General features: G+C 40.4%; 2 protein-coding genes across 3 annotated transcripts in view; one reads left to right on the top strand and one right to left on the bottom strand.

The window, feature by feature from the left end:
• LOC309703468 (uncharacterized protein) overlaps positions 1-25,247 on the bottom strand; it is a 147,163-nt gene that overhangs the window by 72,183 nt on the left and 49,733 nt on the right. Inside the window, exons 11-12 of one of the 2 annotated variants that reach the window (XM_082528303.1) lie at positions 21,255-21,569; positions 21,073-21,180 (exon numbers count right to left, since the gene is read on the bottom strand). The exons of the other annotated variant lie outside the window; for it this stretch is intronic. Of the exons in view, the coding sequence (XP_082384429.1) occupies positions 21,119-21,180; positions 21,255-21,569 (377 nt within the window). The 3' untranslated portion in view covers positions 21,073-21,118. Of the gene's footprint in view, positions 1-21,072; positions 21,181-21,254; positions 21,570-25,247 lie in introns of those variants that run through there. 2 annotated transcript variants of the gene reach the window in all.
• On the top strand, positions 6,868-18,692 carry LOC309703638 (cytosolic sulfotransferase 3-like). The gene is made up of 8 exons (XM_082528566.1): positions 6,868-6,886; positions 15,405-15,543; positions 15,647-15,775; positions 16,137-16,237; positions 16,304-16,430; positions 16,522-16,619; positions 18,302-18,476; positions 18,571-18,692. Exons 2-8 carry the CDS (start codon positions 15,405-15,407, stop codon positions 18,681-18,683), a joined length of 882 nt encoding a protein of 293 aa, XP_082384692.1. The 5' UTR covers positions 6,868-6,886; the 3' UTR covers positions 18,684-18,692.

Consider the following 25,247-nt stretch of genomic DNA (forward strand, 5'->3'; position numbering starts at 1 on the left):
CACATTGAAAATAAGTTTGTGTTGTTCACAGTTGTGCTTGTACAGAGTTACAGCTGACATGACCTAGCAGAAATAATGTGTCTGTGCTGAATGAGAAGTAACACACAATGAAGTCTTGATGCATCTCAATCATCCAGGAAAGTGAGTCTGTTGATTCTGTTCATCTGGACGCAGCGTTTTGTGGGAGAAACGTTTCGTCACTCATCCAAGTGAGGTCTTCAGTCTCAGCTGCAGGTTTCCCCAACCTTATAAACAGGACATTTGCATAATGACTGAAACCAGCCCACTGAGGAACAATGGGCTGGGAGGTCAGTTCCTTAATCATAATTATGCAAATTCTCATGACCATTGATCAACAACCACTGATCAAAGCCAACTGATCAATGGCCATGAGTCCCATTCACAGAGTTGGGGAATGGCTGCAATCACAGCATTGTAAGAAGGTGACAGATGTACCCTTAGGCCCCCTCCTCGATTCAGAGATGGTCTTTTCCTTTTTTTTTGGTGATACACGTTTTCCACACTGAGTCCTGGCTTCAGTGGGTGAGTCCATCCAGCAGAGATGTGGAGACACAAAGACTGAGAGCTGCTGAACAGTTTCAGGTGTTACATTTCAGTTCAGGTTCATGTTTGTGCACTAGAACCAGATGTAGAAGTTACAGCACGATGATGGGCCGAGGAGCAGCTCTTTACTGACATCTAGTGGTTCTACCTCCTTTTCCTGCTTAATAAAGTTCAGCTTTCTCCTGCAGATCCTTTGACAAGTCTTTTTCTGTCCTCATGACTCAGGACCCAACAACGTTGGTGCAGCAGTGGACCTGCAGCCGTCTGTCTGAAGGCCTGAAACTCCTGCCACGCTGATCAGAGGTGAGCATAGTGACCTTCAGTCTGGTAAACCCGTGATTGTTTCTGTTGTGCTTCTGATTTTAAAAGGGCCAACACAGCTGTTGGACAGTAAAGAACTTCACCCAACCTCCTCCAGGGAGAAAGAAAAGTGTCTGTAATATGATTCATATTCTCTGAGAGTAATCACAGATCCCTGCAGGGTGACACAACACTCGGACACACTTCAAATTCAAATTCAAATTTTATTTGTCACGTACACAGTCATACACAGTACGATATGTAGTGAAATGCTTGGACAACTGCTCGTGACCTAAAGAAAACAAAAAAGGAAAAGGCTATGAATAAGATAGGAAATAAATATGAAAAATTAAAAAGGGTAAATTTAACTAGGAAGGAATAAAATATAAATTAAGGTTAAAAATGAAATAACTGTACAACACACTGGGAAAGAATAAGATAAAATATATAAATTAAATTGAAAATAAAATAACTGTACAACAAAATACACAATATAGAACTATATAAGAATGTATGAACAAAATACACAAGAAGCATAAATAAATATATACACAATAACAGCAGCATATACACAATAACAGCAGCAGTGATTTAAGTGATGAAGTGAAAACAATGTCCAGAAAGTCCAGTGTGTGTGTAAGAACTATATGTGTGGGTCAGTACTGTGTGGTGGTGTGATTGAGAGACCGTATCGCCTGCGGGAAGAAGCTCCTCCTCAGTCTCTCTGTGTTGGTCTTCAGGGAGCGGAATCGCTTTCCTGACCTCAACAGAGAGAACAGTCCGTTGTTGGGATGGCTGAGGTCCTTCACGATCTTCCTGGCCTTGGTCCAGCACCGCCTGCTGTAGATTGAGTGCAGGTCAGGGAGCTCGGAGCGGATGGTGCGCTCAGCTGATCGCACAACCCTCTGTAGAGCTCGTCTGTCCTGCATGGTGCTGTTCCCGAACCAGGTTAAGATGTTTCCCGTCAGGATGCTCTCTATGGTGCACGAGTAAAAGTTCCTGAGCACCTTGGAGGGCAGTTGGAAGTCTCTCAAGCGTCTGAGGTGGTAGAGACACTGACGGGCCTTTTTCACCACGGAGTTGATGTGACAGGACCATGACAGGTCCTGCGTGATGTGAACTCCGAGGTATTTGAAGCTGTCCACTCTCTCCACTGGGCACTCGTTGATGACAGGGGTCTGGTAGTTCCTCTCCTGCTTAGTGCTGAAGTCCACTATCAGCTCCTTTTGTCTTACTGACGTTTAGAAGGAGGTTGTTCCTCTGGCACCAGTTCTCCAGATTCCTAATCTCCTTCAGGTAGGCCGTCTCGTTGTTATCAGAGATCAGGCCCACCACGACGGTGTCGTCAGCAAACTTGATGATGGTGGTGGAGCTGGTAGTGGCCACGCAGTCATATGTGTACAGAGAGTACAGCAGGGGGCTCAGAACACACCCCTGGGGGGCTCCAGTGCTGAGAGTGGTGGAGGCTGAGACATGTCCGCCCATCCTTACTGCCTGTGGTCTGCCAGTTAGGAAGTTGGAGATCCACTGACACATAGATGAGCTGAGTCCCAGATGCTCCAGCTTGGTGGTGAGTGTGGAGGGAATTATGGTGTTAAATGCAGAGCTGTAGTCTATGAAGAGCATTTTAACATAATTCCCCCTTCTAGTGTCCAAGTGAGTGAGTGATGTGTGGAGGAGATGAGAGATGGCATCGTCTGTGGAACGATTTGGACGGTAAGCGAACTGTAGTGGGTCCAGTGTGTCTGGTAGTGAAGAAATGATGAAGTCTCTGACCAGGCGTTCAAAGCACTTCATCACTACTGAGGTGAGGGCTACAGGGCGATAGTCATTGAGAGAAGCAGGGTGGGGTGTCTTCGGAACAATGATGGACTCTTTGAAGCATGTGGGGATCACCGACTGAGATAAAGAGATGTTGAATATCTCAGTGAACACAGGAGCTAGCTGGTATGCGCAGTCTCTTAGGATACGACCTGGGATGCCGTCTGGTCCTGCTGCTTTCCTGGTGTTCACTCTCTTGAAGGCTCTCCTTACTTCATGCTCGGAGATGACGAGCACGTTTCCGGTGCTGGCAGTATCTTCCTGTCTGCAGCCGTTAGCGCCGCTAACACTAGCATTGTTGGAGACCTTAGCTGCAGCCTCGAAGCGAGCATAGAAAGTGTTCAGCTCGTCTGCCAGAGTCACGGCCGCGTTCGTCATACCGGTTGTTGGTGCTTTATAGTCCGTTATTGTCCTTAGTCCCCGCCACAGGCTCCTAGAGTCACTCTGTTGGAGTTGTGACTCTAGTTTCCTCCCGTAGCGCTGCTTCGCCTCTTTTACCGCCCTCCGCACGTTATATGACGCGGCTTTGTATGGGTCCATGTCCCCCGTCGTGAGTCCCGTGTTGTAGGCAGCATTAATATTATCACATTAATGTGGGACCAGGCTCAGGTTGCTTTGCATAACTGCTTGTAGCAAGAAAGTAAAAGGAGCTACTTTTACTTTCTTACTGTCAGTGTTCCTGGGTCATTGACCCAGTGTTCTCAGTTTTGGACTTTGTCACTGTTTAGTTTTCACGTTTTTCTCTTTTAGTATGTAATCCTCAGTGTGTGTGCATTATTTTCTGTTCCACTTCCTGTGTGTGATGAGTCAGATTCAGTTCAGCTGTGTTCTTACCTGTTTTTAATCATAATCATTATCCATTATTGTCCACTGAGTATTTAAGAACTCACTTTTCCTCAGTTGCTTGACTTGTCATCGTCAATCCCATGTGTGTGTTTTTAGTTCCGCCAGCCCTTCAGTCAATCAGTCCATCTCATGTTGTATCTGCTTTTATAATAAATATAAAAATATGGCTGTGGACGATGTTTATTAATAATAATAAACATCGTCCACATCCTTCACCAACCCGTGAGCCCTGCCCTCTCTTCTCTCGCTCCACACAGCGACCGCCTGACACTTACTTTGAGTACATTTCAGAACCTCTATTTTTTTTTACTTTTACTTGAGTAAAGAAGTTGAATCAGTACTTTTATTAGAGTATTTTTTTAAAGCTAGCATCTGTACTTCTACTTAAGCAAAGAATGTCTGTTTATGCCACCTCTTCTTGCTGGTGTCAAAGGGTATAATGGCAAGGTGAGTTTCTACCAGAGGCATTTTAAAACAGAAACTCAAAAATGAGACGTGTCGTAGCTGTGATTTTTCTGTAAAAAACCCTTAAAGGTTATCTCCATGTTATGAAGGGCTACACAGAAATGAAACTGAATACCAGTGTGCATGTTTCATTAATCCATCCATTTTCTGTTTCTGTTCCATCCAAACCCTGGTTCAGGTTGTGGGTCAGCCTCTGAGCAGAGAAGCCCAGACTTCCCTATCCCCATCTCCTCCATCTTATCAGTGCAGCACACTTCATTAATGAGCTGGAATGCAGAAATGTTCCCAGGCTAGCTGAAAGACTTAATCCCTCCAGCATGCCCTGGGTCTTCCCTGGGCCTCAGCCCGGTGGGACACAAAAATCTCACAAAAGAGGTGTCCAGGAGGCCCTTTGTCAGATGCCCAAACTACCTCAAATGGCTTATTTCAATGCAGAGGAGTAGCAGCTCAATCTGAGCCCATCTTGGATGACTGAACTTCTCACGCTATCTGTAAGGAAGAGCCACCTTTCTGCTGCTTGTATCTGAGATCACATTCTTTCAGGCACCACCTAGAGTTTACAATGATAGGTGAGGGTAGTGATGTAGTGAACTTCTAAATTGACAGTTTTGCTTTTATATTCAGCTTTCTCTTTACCAGAACAGACAATTGCATCATCTGGATCATTGCAGCCACGGTCCAAATCCATCTGCCCATAATCCTCCAACCGTCACTTGTTCAAAAGACCCTTTGATACTTACAGTCCTCCACTTGGTGAATATCTCCACCAGTGGAAACATAAATGTTAAACTATTAAAACGATACTCTTAAAGTAAAAGTAAAGACAAAAAGGATTGGTGCCCTTTATTTATTCCAGTCACTTAATTAAGTCATTTAATCCATAAGAAGCAAAGAACACAAAGAACCAAACCGCTTATTTTGCCTGTTGGTCATTTTTGCTGGCAATTTTTGAATAAAAGTCTTCAACCTAGCTCATCTGACTGTATTCATGTTTGGCAGTCACAATCAGTATGAATGTAGGAGTGCAATGTAGTCTGTGCAGTCCAGCATATCACAATTACTAAATGGGGGAGGACCCTGTGGAGGACCCAGCAGCAGAGAAGTATGGAAGAAATATAGTATCATCAGAATTCAAGTATTTTTAGACATTGAATTTATGACACTGAATTTTTATCCTCCAAATTTCCCTGCAAAAATATTCACCTGCAAAAATTCAAAAATTCACCTGCAAAAATTCAAGTATTTTTATAATATCCCGTTTAAGTTTAGATAGTGTTTGTAAAGATATTGACCATATCCTTTTCTGAAAGTGTGGATATAATGGATGGGGTAAGGTACTGACATGCTACAACTTTATAGTGGTTAAATTCTGGCTACAAGTATACATACCCATCTTGTACATGTTTTTTTTAACATTATTATCCTACCCAATTATGTGTTTCTTTTAATCAGAGTATGCTGTTTTAATGACTTTACAATATCATTTACATTGTGTTCCTTACATTTTCCCAAATTGTATGTTATATTAATCCTATATTTCCGTTTTAATATTTCTAATGTTTGCCTTGTTTTCTTCACTGTCTGGTCTGCCTCTGTCTCACCTGTATGGATGCATTTACACCGAAATGTCCCCAACAAAGGATGTTTTAATTCACCACTATTCCAGTGAAACACGAGTCTCCCACCTTCCTGCTACCGGTCTCGAGTTTTTGTTCACCAAAGCACACACCAACTTCATACTGACGGACAGATCACTGCCCTTTTGCCGCCTTGTCTGACCGTGTTTTGTGGCTTTGGTTCACTTCACCTCACTCTTCCCCATTCTTGTCATTAAATCCGGCCGTTCTGCAACCATGGCAGCCATTCACTCTATGGCTTTATTCATGGTGTATTTTACCCCTTCACCAAAGGCCGTTCTCGTTTCCAACATCATATTTGCAGTGTTCGTCTATCTATCAATATCTGCGGAGTATTTTTTTTAACGAGTATCCTATTTTCTAAAGCACAGCATGTAAAGGGTAGCTCGGTTAGCAGGATGCTAGCATGTAGCGCTTAGTGAGACACGCCTCAGACGAGTTGAGCAAAGACCCCGTCTGTGTACTTTATACGTGAGCAACGGATTTAAATAACATTAACGTTTCAAAAGACAAACTTGAAGATAAAAAACAATATACTTACCGGAGAATCGCCAGGGTTTGCCGCTTCCATCTTGCTGCTCCTAAATTCAAAACTGCCTCTGCAGTCAGGCAGGGGAGGCGTGGAAATTGTCTTTGAGTTAGTCAAACGTTTTCCTTAGTTCCAGTAGATGATAAAAAAAAATAAATGGGATTTTAAGTAGGACTAGGCGTTCTGTAATGATCTCTATTTAGGAGAAAAACTTAATCACTCACCTTTAAACAGCTCTCTTTTAGGAGACACACTGCTGGCTAACAGTGTCATGTGATCAAACAGCGTAATTTAATTGGCTGAGAGCCACTCGACTCGATCTGGTGCTGATTGCTCTGGCTTGGGTCATTAAAGTTCATCACTTTTGCAGTTGAATTTTTGCAGGTGAATTTTTGCAGGTGAATTTTTTTCAGGTGAATTTTTGCAGGTGAATTTTTTTCAGGTGAATTTTTGCAGGTGAATTTTTTGCAGGTGAATTTTTTGCAGGTGAATTTTTTTGCAGGTGAATTTTTGCAGGGAAATTTGGAGGATAAAAATTCAGTGTTATAAATTCAATGTCTAAAAATACTTGAATTCTGATGATACTATATTTCTTCCATAGAGAAGCAGTTTAGAGTGAGAATTTGATCAAGGCGACAAGAGGCAGACCAACCGAGCGGTGGTGTATCAATCTCACAATTGGCAAACAGGTGAGAAGACACACCTCCAGCCATTCAGTAGAAAGGTAAGCCATGCTCTCTATCTCTCTCACACACACACAGGGAAAGGGAGGGAGGGACAGAGAGGCTGGGCACCAAAACTACAACACATATCAGGAAATGATGCAGTATTTTGCAGCGAACGTTAAGTGACAAAGAGACTTGTGGAAGATCCAGATCCAAGCCAAGTACACAGCAAATTCAAAAGTGTTAAATATATTGGTGTTAGTAGACTTTGTGCAAAAGCAGAGTTAATTTTACTCTAAGTAGAGTCACTTTCTTTTAATGTAACTCTGAGGTGTAAAACATTAGTAGTTAAAATCAAGTGTTAAAAATGAGTGTTTCTATATTAAATCTGGAGGTGTCAAAATGGAAGCATTAACTCTTGACCTCTTAACTCTGAACTCCTAAAGGGGCTATGACACTAATAGAGTAAATTCATAGACTCCGCCCCCAGCATCACAGGTTCCGAATGAAGCTGAAGGGAAGCCATTTCAGAACATTTAGCTCTCCATTTTTCCGAGTTGTTTGCCACGCTTGGTAAGTCATTTTTTCTGAGATTCTTGTAATTATTATTACTACTACCTTTTACTTCTGTGGCTTTTTTGAGTCGAGACAAAGCTGTGTGAAAAGCATTAGCACGTTGCTCGGTGATAGCATAAAATCTGTTTTAGCTAGCTGAAATGTATTGTTGGCGGGCAAAAGACTTTCATATGAGTGTTCAGTCATTTTTTTGCTAACTCAAATACACTTAAAACAATGTTTAGGTTGGCATAAAATTATGGTGGCACTTAAAGCCTGAAAACTATCTCCCACATAAACCGATATAGTAAACGGCAGTAGCAGATGTGCTGACTGGCTTCTATGTTAACATTTAGATCTTTTCAGAGTTTTGTGCACTCATTTTAGGTAAAAAATTAAAAAGATCAAGGCTTATAATTTATTACGGAATTAACTATTGTCTGTCTTCTTCAGTTGTTATAGAGAGCATAATTTTAACAAATGTGTTGTGGGTAGGGCTGCCACAAACAATGATTTTGATAGTAAACTAGTCACCGATTATTTACGTAAAACGGACAGCTTATTGCACCAGCAGCATCTGCTCTTATATAACTATCATTAGATTACAGCTTTAAGTGTTTAAGGTATGTGCTAACTAAAAATAAAGACAAGATGGTAGTTTATTAAATGTTAATTAAATGTGCAGAGTGTTTCGGTGGAGTTTAATAAAGTCAGCCGATTTACTCAGGAACAAATAAAATACTGAAAAAAGCCAAACAATAAAATTTTTAAGTTATCTAAGTGACTTATATATCATGTTTAACCTGAGTAGCGAAAGACGGCGGTGGGTTTGAAAACTATTTGCCGGGAGTCCGGTGTTCTCACGGCTCTAGTGAGCCTAGCACCCGGCTAGCTATCGAGCTAGAGGGTAACAGACGTCTCCGAAAACGTCGGAGCGCTTTTGAAAATATGTGGTGTCTTGATAAACTGAGCAGATATTTGAGGTTTACACAGCTACATTCTCGCCTGAAAATATGTTAAACGTTTATTTTGTGACCCAGAAAGAATAATAAGAGTAATATTAAAACTAACTAGCTGCCGCCATTGTTGGAAACTGAGCAGGGCCGCGCTATGAATTCTGGGACACAGCTTCTTCTTCTTCGGGGTTTAACGGCAGCTGGCATCCTTGTACATGCAGTGCTGCCATCTTCTGTTTCAGTCCGTTATTACACTCTTAAATCCTGCTACTTATTCCTGCGTCCTTTGGGATTTTACAAAGCGACTTTGATAGTCGACGTAATCGTGACTATAATATTGACTTGAAAGATGGACAAACTGTTTAGTATCTAGAATTCTCTTTTGGGAAAATGCTTTGCTTAACACAAGTTATGGATCATGATTCTTTTTTTTCAATTGATTACCAGGTTATTTGTCCAATTAATTACTGTACAACTAATATTTTTATTGAATCTCCACACAGGATATGCTTGCAAAGGTGGAATATGGGGGAGTGCAGAAGTATGTCAAAGTTCCAGAAAGTGATGAATGCTTTCATTTTCACCAGTTTCTTAATGATGGTTTGTACTCATGTGCAATTTAAATGAGTATAAAATTATCACCTATAAGTGATCAACAGTAAGACTTGGTGGTTTTAATAGTATAGTGACATTTCGGATTTCTTTGTTTTAGTTATGGACAAGTTCAGCTTGCAGCCTCAATTCTTCACAGAAGGTGTACTCACCCTCACTGATACCTCTGACACTGAAGTTGACGCAGACATTTTTGATGAGCTGGTAAAGTCTGGAGTTAGAGCTTTCAAAGTTGGATATAGAATGCAGACAGCAACAGGTACAGTAGATCCATAATAATTTAGAGGGGTACACTTCTTCATGATCTTCAAAGTTTACATGAATATTAGCCAGATTTAACAACCTTTCAGATTCCAATTTTCTTCTTTGAAAAACTGTAAAATGCTTTTACATGTTGAGAGCATATTACATGCTGTTATCAGATATAATTTATGTGGTTGAACATTATTGCAGTTGTTGTGACTTCTCATATGCATTTTGCACATTTTTTTTCAATGCCTTTTATGTCCCTTTTTTTCCCTTTAAGACATTGAGATCAGTGTGGTTGACGATGAGTCAGAGTCATCGGTACAGCCAATCCCTCTTGCCCTCCTGACATCGCCAGTTTCATTGTCAGACCATCCATCGTCCCCAGCTTCTACCAGTTCATCAGATTCAACTATGATCCTCAAAAGTACAAAGAACAGGAAGAAGGGCCTACAAGAGCTTGATCGCGATGAAGCGAAGCAGGTCAAAAGCAAAGCCTAAAGCAATTTCCAGTGCTTAACAGCATTTTACAAACACTAACTTTTTTGTATAATTTACTTCAGTTTAATCAGTATGACTTTTTTTTTTAAACAGAAGGTGTGTAGTGTCCTGAGCTCAAACCCAAAGGGTGAAGAAATTTTCAATGAATACGACAAAACTAAAACACTGTCAGATCCAAGTCGTCGACAAATGGTCAACATACTGGTTGCAGATATGATAGAATCACACGGGTAAGTATTCTTTGATGATCATAAAAACAATTGTCGAGTGAGCAGAAGAGCAATACACTTTTTGTTTTTGAAAGGAGGATTCCGCCCATAAGTGTTCGGACTAACTATGCACTGGGGATTGCAACGCTTTTTCCATATCTCCAAGATCCTTACTCAAAAAATGGCTATGTAAGTGTTATCTCTGAAACGCAACATCTCTGTAATTTATACATGTTGTTAAAGTGGTACCAAATATGCATTCCTTTGTTGCATTTTTTTGTTGTGTATGTTTTTTGTTTGTTTTTGTGTGTGATTGATGTGCATGCATGAGCAGGAACATTACTATGATCCGGAGGCTAATACTGGCTATCTTGCTTGGAGACTCAAGACTGTCCAACGCAATACCTATGATGGTGCTAGTGGGTGTCCCAGGCCAAACTTCCAGCACAGTCCAACAACCCGAAGAGAATCTTTGTTTGTTAGTGGACAGCTTTTTGGTGAGGAGTGCAGAGAGGCTCTGTCTGTTATTAGACACTCAACAGATAGGTCTGTGGTTAAAGAGAAGATGAAAGCTACTTTTGAATATAGACAGAAGCTGGTACATGACCCAGATGCAACATCATCAATTTTGGCTGTCTTCCCTCGTTTCCTTGATACACCGGGGTTGGTGAGTATATTTTTAGACATTTCATGATCTGAAACTAAAGATAACATTTTGCCAAGAACACTTAAGTAACCAGTATTTGGTTCCTGTTTTGTCTTATTAATAGATTGATCAGGATTTTGCAATGATGCTTGGAGATGAGGCCTCTGGAAGATTTCTTACAAAGTGGTCTTCGTATTTCAAGCAAAAAATCATCGCAGAAAGCCAAAGTCTTCCATCAAGTCCTTGTGTTGAGGAGTTACGAGCATCTTTTGATACGGAGGCTTCAAATGACTGGGGTAAATTTGGACAGTGTTTCAGTATATAAAATACTTACATTTCCATTTGTCTGTCCTAAAACGGTTAACTGAGCGTAAATAGACTAGTAAATTAGTAATTTATGCATCCTTGTGGCTGTAAGCATTTCCAGAAATCTCATCATTTAACTGCTTATTTTCCAACTGTTTTCTAGTTCATGTTTAACCTTTTGTCTCAAATGTGCTTTTTGTCTTTAAGGCTGGGATAGTGACATGGCAGCTCTTCTGTTGTTGCTGCATCTCCTGCCCCCAACATCAAAAGGCCACAAAAAAACAGCAAAAATTAGCTCTGCACAGGCAGCCAATCATCTTGTGAGATTCCTCAAGGTATGCTCTATTACTCTACTCTAATTTTTTGTAAAAACTGTTTGTAATTAATGATTTTTGGTCCATGGTAAACCACAAGATAAAAACAGAAAAGACGCAGTAAATTAATTATCTTTTGTGTATTTGGTATGAAATCATGCTGTATCTATAGATATCAGAAGAGATCTGGTATGGCTTTCCTTTCCAAAAGAAGTTAATCCACAGATTTGGGTTCAGCACACACTCATTGCCCCTGCAAACAGAAGAATGTGAACTTCAAAAATAAAGCATTACTCTGTTTTATTCTACTTGGATCCATTTGTGTTAAGACGGGTTACTTGCTTGGGCCCACAGACCTTATATGCAAGCCAAACAGTTGAAAAGAAAATTTTACTCATGATTGAAATGTGCTATTCAAATTCCAGGAAGGAGTCAGCCTCACTACTTTCCTGGAGAAAGCTAACACCAGGCAGCCCTTCCTTCTCTGCGTTGGTGAACAAAAGAAGAACATTCAGAGGTTCTTCATCGTTGTAGACCAGAAAGCTATCCCATGTGATGCTCCAACTTCAGTGGCTGCTTTTGATGGGCTTTTCAAAGCACACTTTGTCTTCAGCCTCTCATATGATGAAGCTCTTTCCAGTTTCTACACCTTCATTCAAACCACAATCTACAACATTGATGTTGGAAACACAAAAGAAAGCCCTCGAGTCAAGGAACTGAGAGCACGTCTGCTGCGAGACCGTTAAATGCCCGCGAGGTCCACACGCTTTTAGAAAACATCTTCATAATGTACATAGTCATTATCACGATAAACATGTAGGGATGGAACAGGAAGTTGCCCAACAAACACATTCTCTAGGAGACTCTTTTAGTGATCAACCATCTACTTCTGCATCTGTATCACAGGTTCCCACTGTTATTTCACAGGACTCGCTTGTTGGAATGTGTGGATCTATTGTCGCTCACTTACAAGCTTCTGGTCTTACTGAGAGTGCTGTTCAAACAATAATTAGTTCTGTTGAGGAAGTTGTCAGTGATGTTCAGAGTCAAGCAAGAGAAGTAGTACTCCAAACATTTTCCCCTGATAGTAAGGAATCAGACATTTACAAAAGAGTTGAGCACAATTTAAACCAATTAGATAACCCCTTTTCAAAATTTAACACTGAGAAAAAAAGACAGAAATATTACGATGAAAAATGGGAAATAGTTGAGCCTAAAGAATTTGTACTTGGTGTAAGATTGGATACACGTAGACATAGAACTACAGGGGTTTATAGCGAAACACCTGTCAGAGACAAATACATGTATGTGCCCATTTTAGGTACGATACATTCAATTTTCAAGAATAAAGACATTAGAGAATGCTTCTTGCATGAGAAACAAACACAAGCTGGGTTATACAAAGACATTAATGATGGATTATATTTCCAAAACCATCCTCTGTTTTCACAACAGAAATATGCTCTACAGATTTTACTGTATTACGATGATTTTGAAACTGCTAACCCATTAGGTTCGAAGAAAGGGATCCACAAACTGGGCTGTATTTATTTCACTATAAAAAACCTCCCACCAAAGGTTAACTCTGTGCTGATGAATGTACATCTAGCTGCTCTTTTCTACACAGAAGACTTAAAGAAATATGGTTTTGAAGAAATACTAAAGCCTTTGATTGATGACTTGAAAATTTTAGAAACTAAAGGAATCCTGCTTCCCTTTACTGAAGAGCCAGTTTTTGGTTCTGTTGTTCAAGTTACAGGAGACAATCTTGCTTTAAATGGCTTACTAGGTTTTGTTGAATCATTTAGTGCAACAAACTGGTGTAGGTTTTGTTTAGTAAACAAGGAAGAAATTCAGTCTGTGTTTAATGAAGACAGTTCGGACATTGTTCTGCGCTCCAGAGAACTTCATATTGAACACTGTAATGCATTAAGTGAAGACCCTGCTCTCACTTCCGTTTATGGAGTTAAAAGATCTTGTGTGCTCAATTCATTGGAATATTTTCACAGCACTGACAATTATGCAGTTGATATAATGCACGATTTATTGGAAGGAGTTGTGCAGTATGAGCTCAAACTTTTTTTTCAATACATGATCAAAAATGGCTACATCTCCATTAGCACATTACTGGACAGGATACAGACGTTTAATTATGGTTTTGTAGAGCGTAAAAATAAACCAAGTGGGTTAAAAATAGACGATACCAGCAAACACTTAGGTTTAAATGCCATTCAGTCATTATGTATCCTACGCAATACTCCACTAATTTTTGGAGACATAGTTGAGCGGGACAATAGTCACTGGAATTTTGTTCTCCTGTTGTTGCAAATTGTTGATATTGTGTTATCCCCAGTCCTTACTGATGGCATGATATGTTACTTGAAACATCTGATCTGTGATCACCATAATATGTTTAAAAACTTGTTCCCTGGTAGAAAATTAATTCCTAAACACCACCTAATGATTCACTATCCAAGGTGTATTAAGAAAATTGGCCCTCTTATCCACATATGGTGTATGCGTTTCGAAGCAAAACACAATTTTTTTAAAAGGGCTGTCAAAAATTTTAAAAACCTTACAAAATCTCTAGTAAAGCAACATCAGCGTCAATTGGCCTTTTACTATGAAAACTATTGTTTTAAAAGATTTCAGTTCGGTCCTTTAAAATTAAAAAGAGTTGATAGCATGGAAGGTGGACATTTGTTGTGCGAGTCATTAAATGTAGATTCATGTGTAAATGTTTCAACTACAAATTGGGTTAGAAATTATGGCACTGAATACCAGGTTGGTTTGTTTTTATGCACTGGAATGTCCAGTGATCTACCAGTGTTTAAGAAAATTTGCTATATCATAATACATGAACAACATGCATTCATAATAGGCTGTACTGTCAACACCTTGTACTTTGATGAACACTTTCATGCATACTGCATTGAAGAAAAAAGTAATGAGCATGCTGTTATTTCAATTGACCAGCTCACCTATGTTAGACCCTTTGACAAGCAATATTCTAATGAAAATGAGAAGATATACATTATTCCATATTGTTACATGTTTTAAAAAATGTTTTGAAAATGTGGTGCATATAAAAATAAATCTTTTTCAGAAGAAGAACATTGGCTCTTTTTAATATTTTTTTCCCCAAGGAATTTCTAAAAGATCAGAACAGTAAAATTTACACTTTTTAGAATTAAATAGACGATAACTCTTTTGTAGTCAAAATAAAATACTCTGTAAGAGTTAATATATAAACTCTTAACACCTAGTTAGTGTTAATGAGTGTTAAATTTTCAACTCCAGGCAGATTTGATATTTAACACTAAATCAGAGTTAATGTACCAACTCTCCAAAAAGAGTTAAATTAACACTCTCTGGTGTGGACCCATATAGACACTTTAAAAGAGTTGAAATCAAATCTGACGGTGTTAATTTGGACATGCTGGATTTGCTGTGTACAAGAAATACTACTCAGTACGGTGAGTGTGGAGTTCTTTAAACTATATTTATTAATGCAAATATGCTAAACTGTTAGATGTGGACGTTTAATAATGTGCTTCACTTTTCATTCGTCAACAGGAAAAATTATATTTTTTTGACTTCTGCTTTTAAATTTAGTTTCACTGATAGACAACAAATGTTCAAGTCATTCAATTGAATACAGTTCACTTCATATAGAAACATTTCAGAAAAAAGGAAGAGAGCAGAGAGAGGCAGGACAAAAGCCATACTTTGGGAGAGAGAGCCAGAGTTTAGTAATTACTATTATTAAATGCAACAGTGTTGTATGAAATCAAGAATGATGTGTGAATGAAAAAGAAATGCTCAGTGCATCATGGGAAGCTCCTACCAGCCAGGGGAAGGTTTTAAATTAAGTTCTTTAAGATGTGATTTTAGATTTAACAGGGTGTGGCGACACGGCAGTGTGGTTTTTACCACTGGTGACTCACAACAAGAAGGTCATGAGTTTGACTCCACCATCTGGCCGTGTGTTGGGTGAACTGGTGATTCTAAATTGGCCGTAGGTGTAAATGTTTTTCTGCCTCTCTGTGTGAGCTCTGTGACAGACTAGCAGCCTGTCCAGGGCCTAACTGACCTCTTGCCCTATACTAGGATATGCTGCAGCCCAACTCTAACCCTGAATTGGATGAGTAGAGTAGTAGAGTGGATAGATGGGTGCACATGTAATCTGATGTGACTGATACTTGGATTTTACAAACAAGCAATTCTCACAGATGGCAGCACCACCTCGGCCAGAACTGTTCGACTTCCATGGAGTCCCCATGATCAACATTTTCACTGATGACTGGGACAACATACAGAACTTCAAAGCGAGACCAGATGATATTCTTATTGCTACGTACCCTAAAGCAGGTAATGATGTGTAAGAGCTCTGCAGTATTTTTTCACCAACAAAAATAGATTGACATATCTTGCTAACCAGTATCTATTGATATGTTTGTTTGTTTTATCTCAGGAACTACATGGGTCTCTTACATCTTAGATCTTCTGTATTTTAGCGATATGGGTCCAGACCGTCAGACATCCATCCCTATTCATGAAAGAGTTCCCTTCCTGGAGTTCTGTCTACCTCCTATACCTTCAGGTTAAATCCTATTTTATGCTATCATATTACACCAAAACAAAAAGCTCAAAGTCAATTTCATTTTGGCCATATACTTAAACAAAAATATTAAAGGGCAGCCATTATACCAATTCCCAGAAACTGTTGTGAAACAGGTTCAACCTGTTTGATCTATTATTGGATGTTTCTGTTTCACATGCTTAAGAAGCAGCTGCTAAAATACCCCTTTATTCAGTGGCTTTCTAAGAGCCAGCAGTTTGTCAGTGTGTAAACATGTCAGGTTATTTAAAACATCTACATTTTTCAGGCCATTAGTATTATTGACATGTGATCTAAAAGAATCTTTTAATCAGTTGCAAACAAACCCTTTCTTATCATTCAGGCACAGACTTGGCAGAACAACTTCCCACCACTCCTCGTCTCATTAAAACCCACCTTCCTGTCCAGTTTGTACCAAAGTCTTTCTGGGAGCAGGACTGCAGGGTAAAAGTCATGCATATACATTAATGAAACCCACAGATTATAATTTAATGTTGTGTCTTTCTGTAGATAATCTATGTGGCCCGTAATGCAAAGGACAATGCGGTGTCCTATTTTCACTTTGACCGGATGAACAGCCTTCAGCCAGAACCAGGAGACTGGAGCACCTTTCTACAGGGATTCATGGAGGGAAACAGTGAGTCCAGTGTAGTTTCAGGTTCCAGGAAAAAAAATGTCATCTCATTTTGCGTGTAAAAATTCCTTCGTGTATTGTTTTGTGGCTACAGGGGCTTTTGGATCGTGGTATGACCATGTGAATGGCTGGTGGGAAAAGAAGCAGACTTATTCAAATCTCCTCTACATGTTCTATGAAGATTTGATTGAGGTACTGTGGCTTGTGCTAATGTCTTTGCCATTGTCAGCTGAGCTCTTTAAAACTGTCTTGATTGTGACTGTGACAAACAAAGATCCACAGGAACATCTCATTTTTATCAGCCTATACATGGCTAAAGCTATAACGGTTAACTAAAAGATTTTCCTTCTTGGATGCAGGAAAAAAGATAGCAGCTTTCCAGGGCCTGTCTCTGCAGATGATGAAGGAAATAGTGTCACACACAACATTTCTGTAAAGCCATGGCCAAAGGTTTTGCTGCTATTCAACAAAGAAAACAACATTTGCCTTAAATTACAATTAATTCCGACTAGGTGCCCAGATATACCCAGTTTTAAATGGGTATTTTACTTTTCTTTTTTTTTAAAAAGCAGCGTGCTGTGCAAGTGATAAAGATGTCTTTGAGTATGCTTATACTATACTCTATAATCAGGTTGTTTGTATGGAACATCAGTAAATGCCCGAAATATCAAAATTACAGCTTTTCTTTGAGTGGAGACTGAACATGTGCATGGAAACATGGTAAGCGTCAAACTTATAAAAGCTGAAGAAAAGAAAAATCTGTTTGACCGATCACTACATCAGTCTTTGTCGTGTGTTGTTCTAAGTAGGTTTCTAGACCTAAATGCAGACTTGTGACACAATTACAGTGCGAAAAGCAAACCTTTATTATCAGGACCATGACCATATTTCTCAAGTAACTTTTTTGAAAAATGCAAGTAAGCTTATTTTCCCCAAGACACTAATGCTGTCGAATACTAGTTTACACAGGGCAGATATCATATACATATACAGATGTCATATGCTGTAAATAGGAATGGGCAGTGGTAAGAGTTTAGTGATTTAATTCCATTATGGACACCACATATCGATTTGATTCGTTATCGACTCTCACTGGCTCCCCTTTAAGAGTCACCACCATTTCTAAGCAGCACAGCAAAGAGATCACATTCATGCAAATTAAATACATGCTGAGTGATCAAATGTTTGAACATGGTTGAGGTATCTCGCCTCTTTGTTGTGATCTTTGTGGTCATTGGTGCCCATATCACACAGAACTCTTTTCTTTAAATGAATGCAGCACCTTACTTATTTCCTCCCAGCACAAAGACATTTGTTATACTACACGTTACTCCTTTTACTCTGTAAAGGCTCCACACACCAACACACTCCCCTATACTAATGAGGACACATGGGATCTTTCTCTTAGTGTTTAGGTATGAACACAAATGAAAGGACAAAACAGGATAAAAAGACTTAAAAGTGCAATAAATGTGTTATAAAAATAAAAGTAATGGCCAAAGCCACGCTGTTGATTATGCCACTATTTTTCTCTTCAGTCAAACAAACTGAAATCAGCTGATTGTAGTGAGAGAACTGATTAACGGGATTAATAGCCAGGCAGACTAACAATTCCAAGTAACCGGACTCCTGAGAGCTCTACATTCCCATCTATAATTAGAAATCAGTTACTGTACCAGATTTTATTTCATTTGTACTTTGAGCACCAATGAAATTTAATTCCATTGTAATTGGGAGAAGTTGGACATTTTTAAATATCTCCAAAAGGCCTAACAACACCAGATCAATCTAGACAGATAAGAGAGGATAAATTTGATTTTGGGTTGAAATGTTCCTTTAAAGGTGATAATTATTTTCAATATTTATGTGAACAGGACTCGGGACGAGAAATAGAGCGACTGTGTTCCTTCCTTGGTTTGTCTCCTTCTGCTGAGGAGAAGGAAAGAGTCCGAGTCAGTGTGACGTTTGATAATATGAAACAGAACAACATGACCAACTACAGCACAATTCCTCTGTTGAACCAGACCGTGTCTCCGTTCATGAGAAAAGGTAAAGTCAATGCTCAGCATCGCTTTTTTTCAGTACCAATATTTTCTCCATATATAATTAGGTTGATTCGTTACTCTGAACATTTTGTCTCCAGGGAAAGTTGGTGACTGGAAGAACCACTTCACTGTGTTGCAGAACGAACAGTTTGATGAGGACTACGAGCACAAAATGAAGAATCCTGCTCTCAAGTTTCGTTTTGAAATTTAGATGCCCAGCGTGACTCGATGGAGCTGTGAAGTGATGAGAACGTTAACATAACATTTCAAGATTCATCTGCACATCTTATGTAAAATGACAAAGAAACAAAACTTAGAGTCATGTACTGTCAAAATGATGCGTCTGCTAAGACTGACTTTGAATCTTTGACTTTACCATTTGTTTTTTGATTGATGTTGGTATTATTTCCTTAATGTTATGCCAGTCAATAACTCTATTTAATCTATTGTGCAACAAAATAATATAAACATAGACTATTCACCTTTTTTCTCATCTTTAGCAGTGATGTTGAATGGATTGACTTAACCTGGCCGTCTCCCTAGTTTAGTTTTTGAATTGAGAGGTACAGTTTCGGGTGATTTTAAAAAGAGCTGTGCTTAAAGTTTTATAAACATGTTTGTTGTCTCATTCTGAGGGACTATTGGTTCTAAAAGAAAGTGTGGAGCATTATTAAAATCACTACACATGATTCCACCACCACCAACCTGAGTAGTCTTAGTGAAGACACTGGCTACCACCAGGAAACCGTACAGATGACATCAGGCCAGGGTTAAGATCACTAACATAATATCTAAACCGGACACTAAGAAGAAAAAAAAAACATGAAAAAGTAGTAACAGTTAAACAGTAGCAGATAATAATCAGCATATGACAAACACATGAATCCCCACAGTTCACAGCTGCAGGTTAGGAAGATCTCTAAAGAAAACATCCAGACCCTCAAGGTATCAGTTCAACTCAGCTGCAGTGACTCATCTAGGTGACAGTACAATTACTGCGTATCATCAGACATGGTAAAGGTCCGCCACACCTGGTGCACAGCCTTTTGTTACCTGAGCACCTCCCACTAATACACCCACTGTTCTCAGTACTACTGATACTCCTGGGGACATGGGAAGTCCCAGACACTACATATTAATAATAAAACATTTCGTATTTAATAATAATACCCACTGTTAGTCCCACGGTGGTGGTGATCATGATAGTCGATACACACTGACAACAGTGATGTGCGTTACGCTATCAATGCTTTACTACTCAAATGGCCGGGGTTGCACCACCTATCATTCACATATTGTATAAAGCATCACCTTTATTTTTCCCACAGGCATCCATGTCCCTGTCAGTACTCATCATGATAAAAACCAGCAGCTCCTCTGCAGCTATCTAACACAGGATGATGGGCTCTGACAGGATAGTTAATGAACATTTTGCTTTTTGCTTTGTGCACCATTTATTATTTTCATTTATTAAACAGTTCATATTTGCTCCCTTTCACATTTGTGCTTTGCCCAATAACATCATGGCAATCACTCCCCTCTGAGCTGCAAAGACTTAAAACAAATAACGGGAAATGAGATGTACAGAAGGTAAGGTTACAGGGAAATACTCAAAAACATTTGGTGTATTGTGTCTATATTGCTGGTAGGCCTACAGTGTATAGGTGATGCTGTTGCACTCTTTTATACACCAAACATATGTTGCTCGTTTATGAAAACTCATTCTTTAGTCTTAAAACTAACGTTTGCTCTATTTCTATTTTGTTTGCAAAACAACATTTGTGATGAAGAGGGGTGGATCTGACTGAAACTGCTCACTCATTGCATAGAGATGTGTGACTGCAAACTTCTTAGCCAATGAACGAGGGGAAAATATGACAGATAATCCTGCTCCTGAAACGTAGTGTAAGCTTCTACAGACTGGAAGGTTTTGCAGTCACAGCTATCGATATCTGTTGGCCTTACGTTACAATGCAAGTTCATGGCACTTCCATGTTGGCTTATTTTTTTCTAACCAGGAAGATATAAAAACTGAACAATTTATTTCCCACCTCGGCCTTAATTTCTGCACAGCCAGTACGCCCCATCTTCCACTCGCCTACACAATTCTACAAAGTTCTAGATCGGGAGTCAAGTAAAAGTAAAGGCAATTTACTATTAGAAAACGGGGAAAAGCTCTGTTTTAGTACTTTACCCATTTTTAAACACACAGACACACAAGACAATCGAAAGAAACAAAGACAAATCCAAACGATCCATCATCCTGAGTCAAAGTGATCACAGGTCTGCTTTGTTGGAGATGAGCCTTCAAAGTAGAACATGTGGACTGTTCCTTTATTACTACCACTGAAGGCCACGCCCCTTTGGTCATGTGATCATGTGGTTTCTAGGAACGCTCCTCTTCCTCAGAGGATCCACCTGTGCTTCCTCTCCTCTCTCCTCCACCTGTTACAGTGAGGGAACGTCCTCCATGATGGAGGAGCTGCTGGAAAGTGCTGAGAGTTTCCTCCAGAGTGAGACCTCTGTCACAGTTCAGAGGATCTACGGCAGCAGAGACCTTCATGGACACTAAAAGTCTCAAACACACAACAGCATCACACTGACTCCACTCTGACATCACTGATCAATAATCAAAGAACACACAGATCAAACTGATTGAACAGCCATCAGAGGAGTCCTGATGTCCCCTGTTTGATCCTGGACCTGAACTGTAGAGAAGACACAAGACAGTCAGACACACACACGCGCACACATATACACACACAGAAATAATCAAACAAACCTTTGAGCTGTACTGTTTTATATCGTATCCGTCCGTTCTTTGAGACTTCACAGATGTATCTCCCACTGTCTCCATCTGTGGGCTGTTTCAGGGTCAGACTGAGGTCTCCAGTTTTCAGCAGGTGTTCATTCATCTTTGTTCGGCCTCTGTAATCCTTGTTCTGTTTTGTTGGACGGTCAGAGCCGTTCTGATACACGTGGACCTTATTGTTTGAACTGTCTCTCCACTCCACTTCAGCATCTTCAGGAAGGTTTTCTGTGGTGTTGAAGGGCAGCTGGACAGACTCCGCCCCCTCCTCCACCTCCACCTGACAGACTGAGAGGACAACAAACACAACATGAGCTGTACAGAGTGTGATTGGTGTTCAGAGCAGCATCATGTGACTCTTGTTCTGCACTAAATTCAACCGCTCTTCCCGTGACAAGTCGCTTAAAGGATACCAACAGTATGTTACATGCAGCACACATCAGGGGAAGACTCTGGATAAATGCTATGGCTCTGTACCAGATGCACTTAAAGCCCTACCCCTCCCTCCTCTCTCTCAGCAGACCACCACACCATCCTGCTGGCCCCTGCTTACACCCCAGTCATCAAGAGGATTAAAAAGGTCATCAACATCTAGCAGTGGACAGAGGAAAGTATCCTCACCCTACAAGGATGTTTCAGAGCCACTGACTGGGACAGCCTTCTTTCTCCCTCTGATGACATCGACGAACAAGTCAACAGTGACATCATACATCTCCTTCTGTGTTGACAACATTATCTCCTCAAAAACAGTCTCCATCTACCCCAACAACAAATCCTGGATCACCAAGGAACTCAAGGAAATCCTTAATAAAAAAAAGAGGATTTTCTTTACCAGCTCTGCACTGGACAAAAAGGAGATCAACAGGGAGGGCAAGAGGGCCATAAAAACTGCTAAACTGGAGTATAAAAACACAGTTGAAAAAAATTCACCACAGGTGATCGCCACTCAGCCTGGCAGGGCCTCAAAACCATGGCCTCTGTGAATACTGTTCACCACCCCCAGAACCATCCAGGTGGAGGGCAGCAACCGCTCCTCCCTCCCTGACGACCTCAACACTTTCTACACCAGATGTGAGACGGACAACATGGCCCAGCTTGAGGAGTCCAGATCCTCACTCAAAGCTGGCAGCTCTGCACTCACCTTCAGGACTGAGGACGTGGTGAGAGCCCTCAGGAGGACCAGGGAGAGGAGCTCACCCGGCCCTGACAACATCAGCAGTCGAGTTCTGAGGCACTGTACAGGGCAACTAGGAAGTGTGTTCCAGACTCCATTTCAACACTCAGTTGACAGTCACACCGTCCCCAGCTGTGGAAACACTCCACAGTCACCCCCATCCCCAAAAGAAACAACCCAAAGTCTCTGAATGATCTTCGTCCTGTGGCCCTCAGCTCTCTGGTGATGAAGACCATGGAGAAGATCATAAAACAGCACATCGTAAGAGCAACTGACCCCCTGATGGACCCACTCCAGTTTTCTTACCGTGCATGCAGAGGTGTCAATGATGCAAAAATCTTCCTCTTGAACTCCATCTACAAACATCTGGAACTCCCTGACTCGTCTGATTTCTCATCAGCGTTCAACACTCTGCAGCCTCAGATCCTGGCCACTAATCTTTCCTCCCGATTTCACCTGGATGATCAGCTAATCCTGTGGATATTGGACTATTTGACGAACAGGACTCAGAAAGTTCGGGTGAACCATTCTCTTTCCGGTCTCAGTTCCACGTCCACTGTCTCCCCCCAGGGCTGTGTGCTCCCCCCTGCTCTTCATCCTCTACACCAGTGGTTCCCAAACTTTTTTTGCTAGGCCCCCCTTTGTTTAACAAGAAAAATCTTGCGACCCCCACATGCGCACAAACACATCCTCCAACTATACACACTCATATTTTGTTTTCAAACTCCATCGCGGTTTATTTCACACCTCAAACATTCAGTAAACAATTAAGCAAATACAAGTAATCTGCAATAAATTACAGGTAGTAATAAAATAAACTACTAACTCTTTTACACTATGTCCACACCTACACGGTATTTTTGAAAACGCAGCTGTTTCTATGCGTTTGGACCTTTCGTCCACACGTAAATGGCGTATCGAATCATCGAAAACTGAAAAGATTTTTTAAAGCTTCTTTTTTGCGTTTACGTGTGGACGAGGAATAGAGTTCGTCACGCAACGTCAAAGGTATGTGCCTTCTTCACGTCACGCTGTGCGCCACGTTATTGTTTACATGAGATGAATTGCAGAATGGCAGATAGAGACGAAATACTGTTACTGTTGTATAGGAATTTCTTTTATTTATGTATTAATCCCATTATTTTACCGTATAATGCCTTGGTGCCACTGGATTTTAACATGTCTCACACTCATACAGTAAGACAAATGGTGGGGGTCTAGTAAGGAAGTTGGGGGAAGCAGACAGCTCCACATGAAGAGTCTTTTGTCTCTTCGAGGACTCTGGGAGGTAGCAAGGGAGTGTGAAACAGCTGTGTACTACCTTTTGTTCCTGGAGAAGGTATTTAACTGAGAGCCATGCTAGGCTCAGAGAGACTCTGCTAACCGTCTGCAATGCGATCATGCAGGGGCTCCACAAGCTTGGTTTTTCTGTTCTTTGTGTTTTGATTAAAGAATGTTTGCTACCGCTCACCGCTCGTCTGCAGGCTTTATTTAAATGGAAAACTTCCACAACACTGTAAATCTGACTATCTTCAGGTTTTACAGGCTTACATATAGAGATTGACAGACCACGTGACTTTCGCGCATTGCATGCCGGGAACTCGTGGCAAAACAATCCAAGTACCGCATCAAATGCAAGCATTTGCAGCACCGCAAAACGTTCATTCTTCGGTTCCAATAAATTCTTGCTTATTCTTTGCCCCCCAAAAAGGTATGTACAAAACGAAGGAGAACAACGCCGGTCCGTACAAAGACAGACTTGATGAAAAGTCAAAGAAAAGATACGAGGAAAGGGTCAGACCCTTACGAGCACACAGAGTGGACAAAATACGTTAGCGTGCTGCCCAACTTATTCCACGCTCATATTTATAATTATACGGTTCTTGGAGTGAGTGCATACACTCATGAAGTTTAGTAACTTCAGGTCACTGCAACAAGCCCAGGTACAGTTTACCGACAGATGGGTGCAGGACCTTGAAATGCACCATGTAGAAAGTAAAGACCATCGTACATATCATAAGTTTACCAGTCTCACAAATCGTCGTCATAAATACACATTCGTTAACCGTTTATTAATAGGACCTTTAAGCTCAACGGTAATTAATTAGTAGTGGAAATAATTTCTGGTAGCATTACAGAAATGTAGCAGTGACAATAATATTGTATGCTGTAATCGTACTGGGCAATTGAAGATACAAAAAAACTGTTTTACCCTGTGAGTAAAAGTATATGTTTTTGTCAATGTACCATGGTAATAACAGAAGCGAAACGCAATATTGTGTCAGGACAATTCACTATTTATGCACAATAAACAAAGGAGCATAGCGCGACAATTTCAGCGCCAGACTTGCTTGTAACCTATATCACCAATTATGTTAAGAAAAATGACGTATTTGTAATGATAGTTGCTATTGTTGAAGCTACCCACAGGGGGCGCTCTGTAATCAATAAGATATACAGTATAGAAGAAGAAGTGATCGTTGAAGTAAGAACAATAAACAGCTAGCTGAAGCTAGCACCAGGAACAATTCTTGATGTTTTATTCATAGAGGAATAAGAACATTACATGGTACCAGGAGACGGGTTAAGAATAAGAAGCAACGCAACAAGATGGATGCAATAAAACCGCCAAGTCCGTTGAAACTGACTGGAAACGTGGATGCAAGTTGGAGGACTTTCAAACAGCAGTTCAAACTGTATATTGCAGCTGTCGGAGTGGATCGACGGGCAGATGAAAGGAAAATAGCCATGCTGCTCACCATTGCCGGCACAGAAGCAATAGAGGTCTTCAA

Source organism: Aulonocara stuartgranti, assembly GCF_965226115.1.
Source record: "Aulonocara stuartgranti genome assembly, chromosome: 3".
Lineage (NCBI taxonomy): Eukaryota > Metazoa > Chordata > Actinopteri > Cichliformes > Cichlidae > Aulonocara > Aulonocara stuartgranti.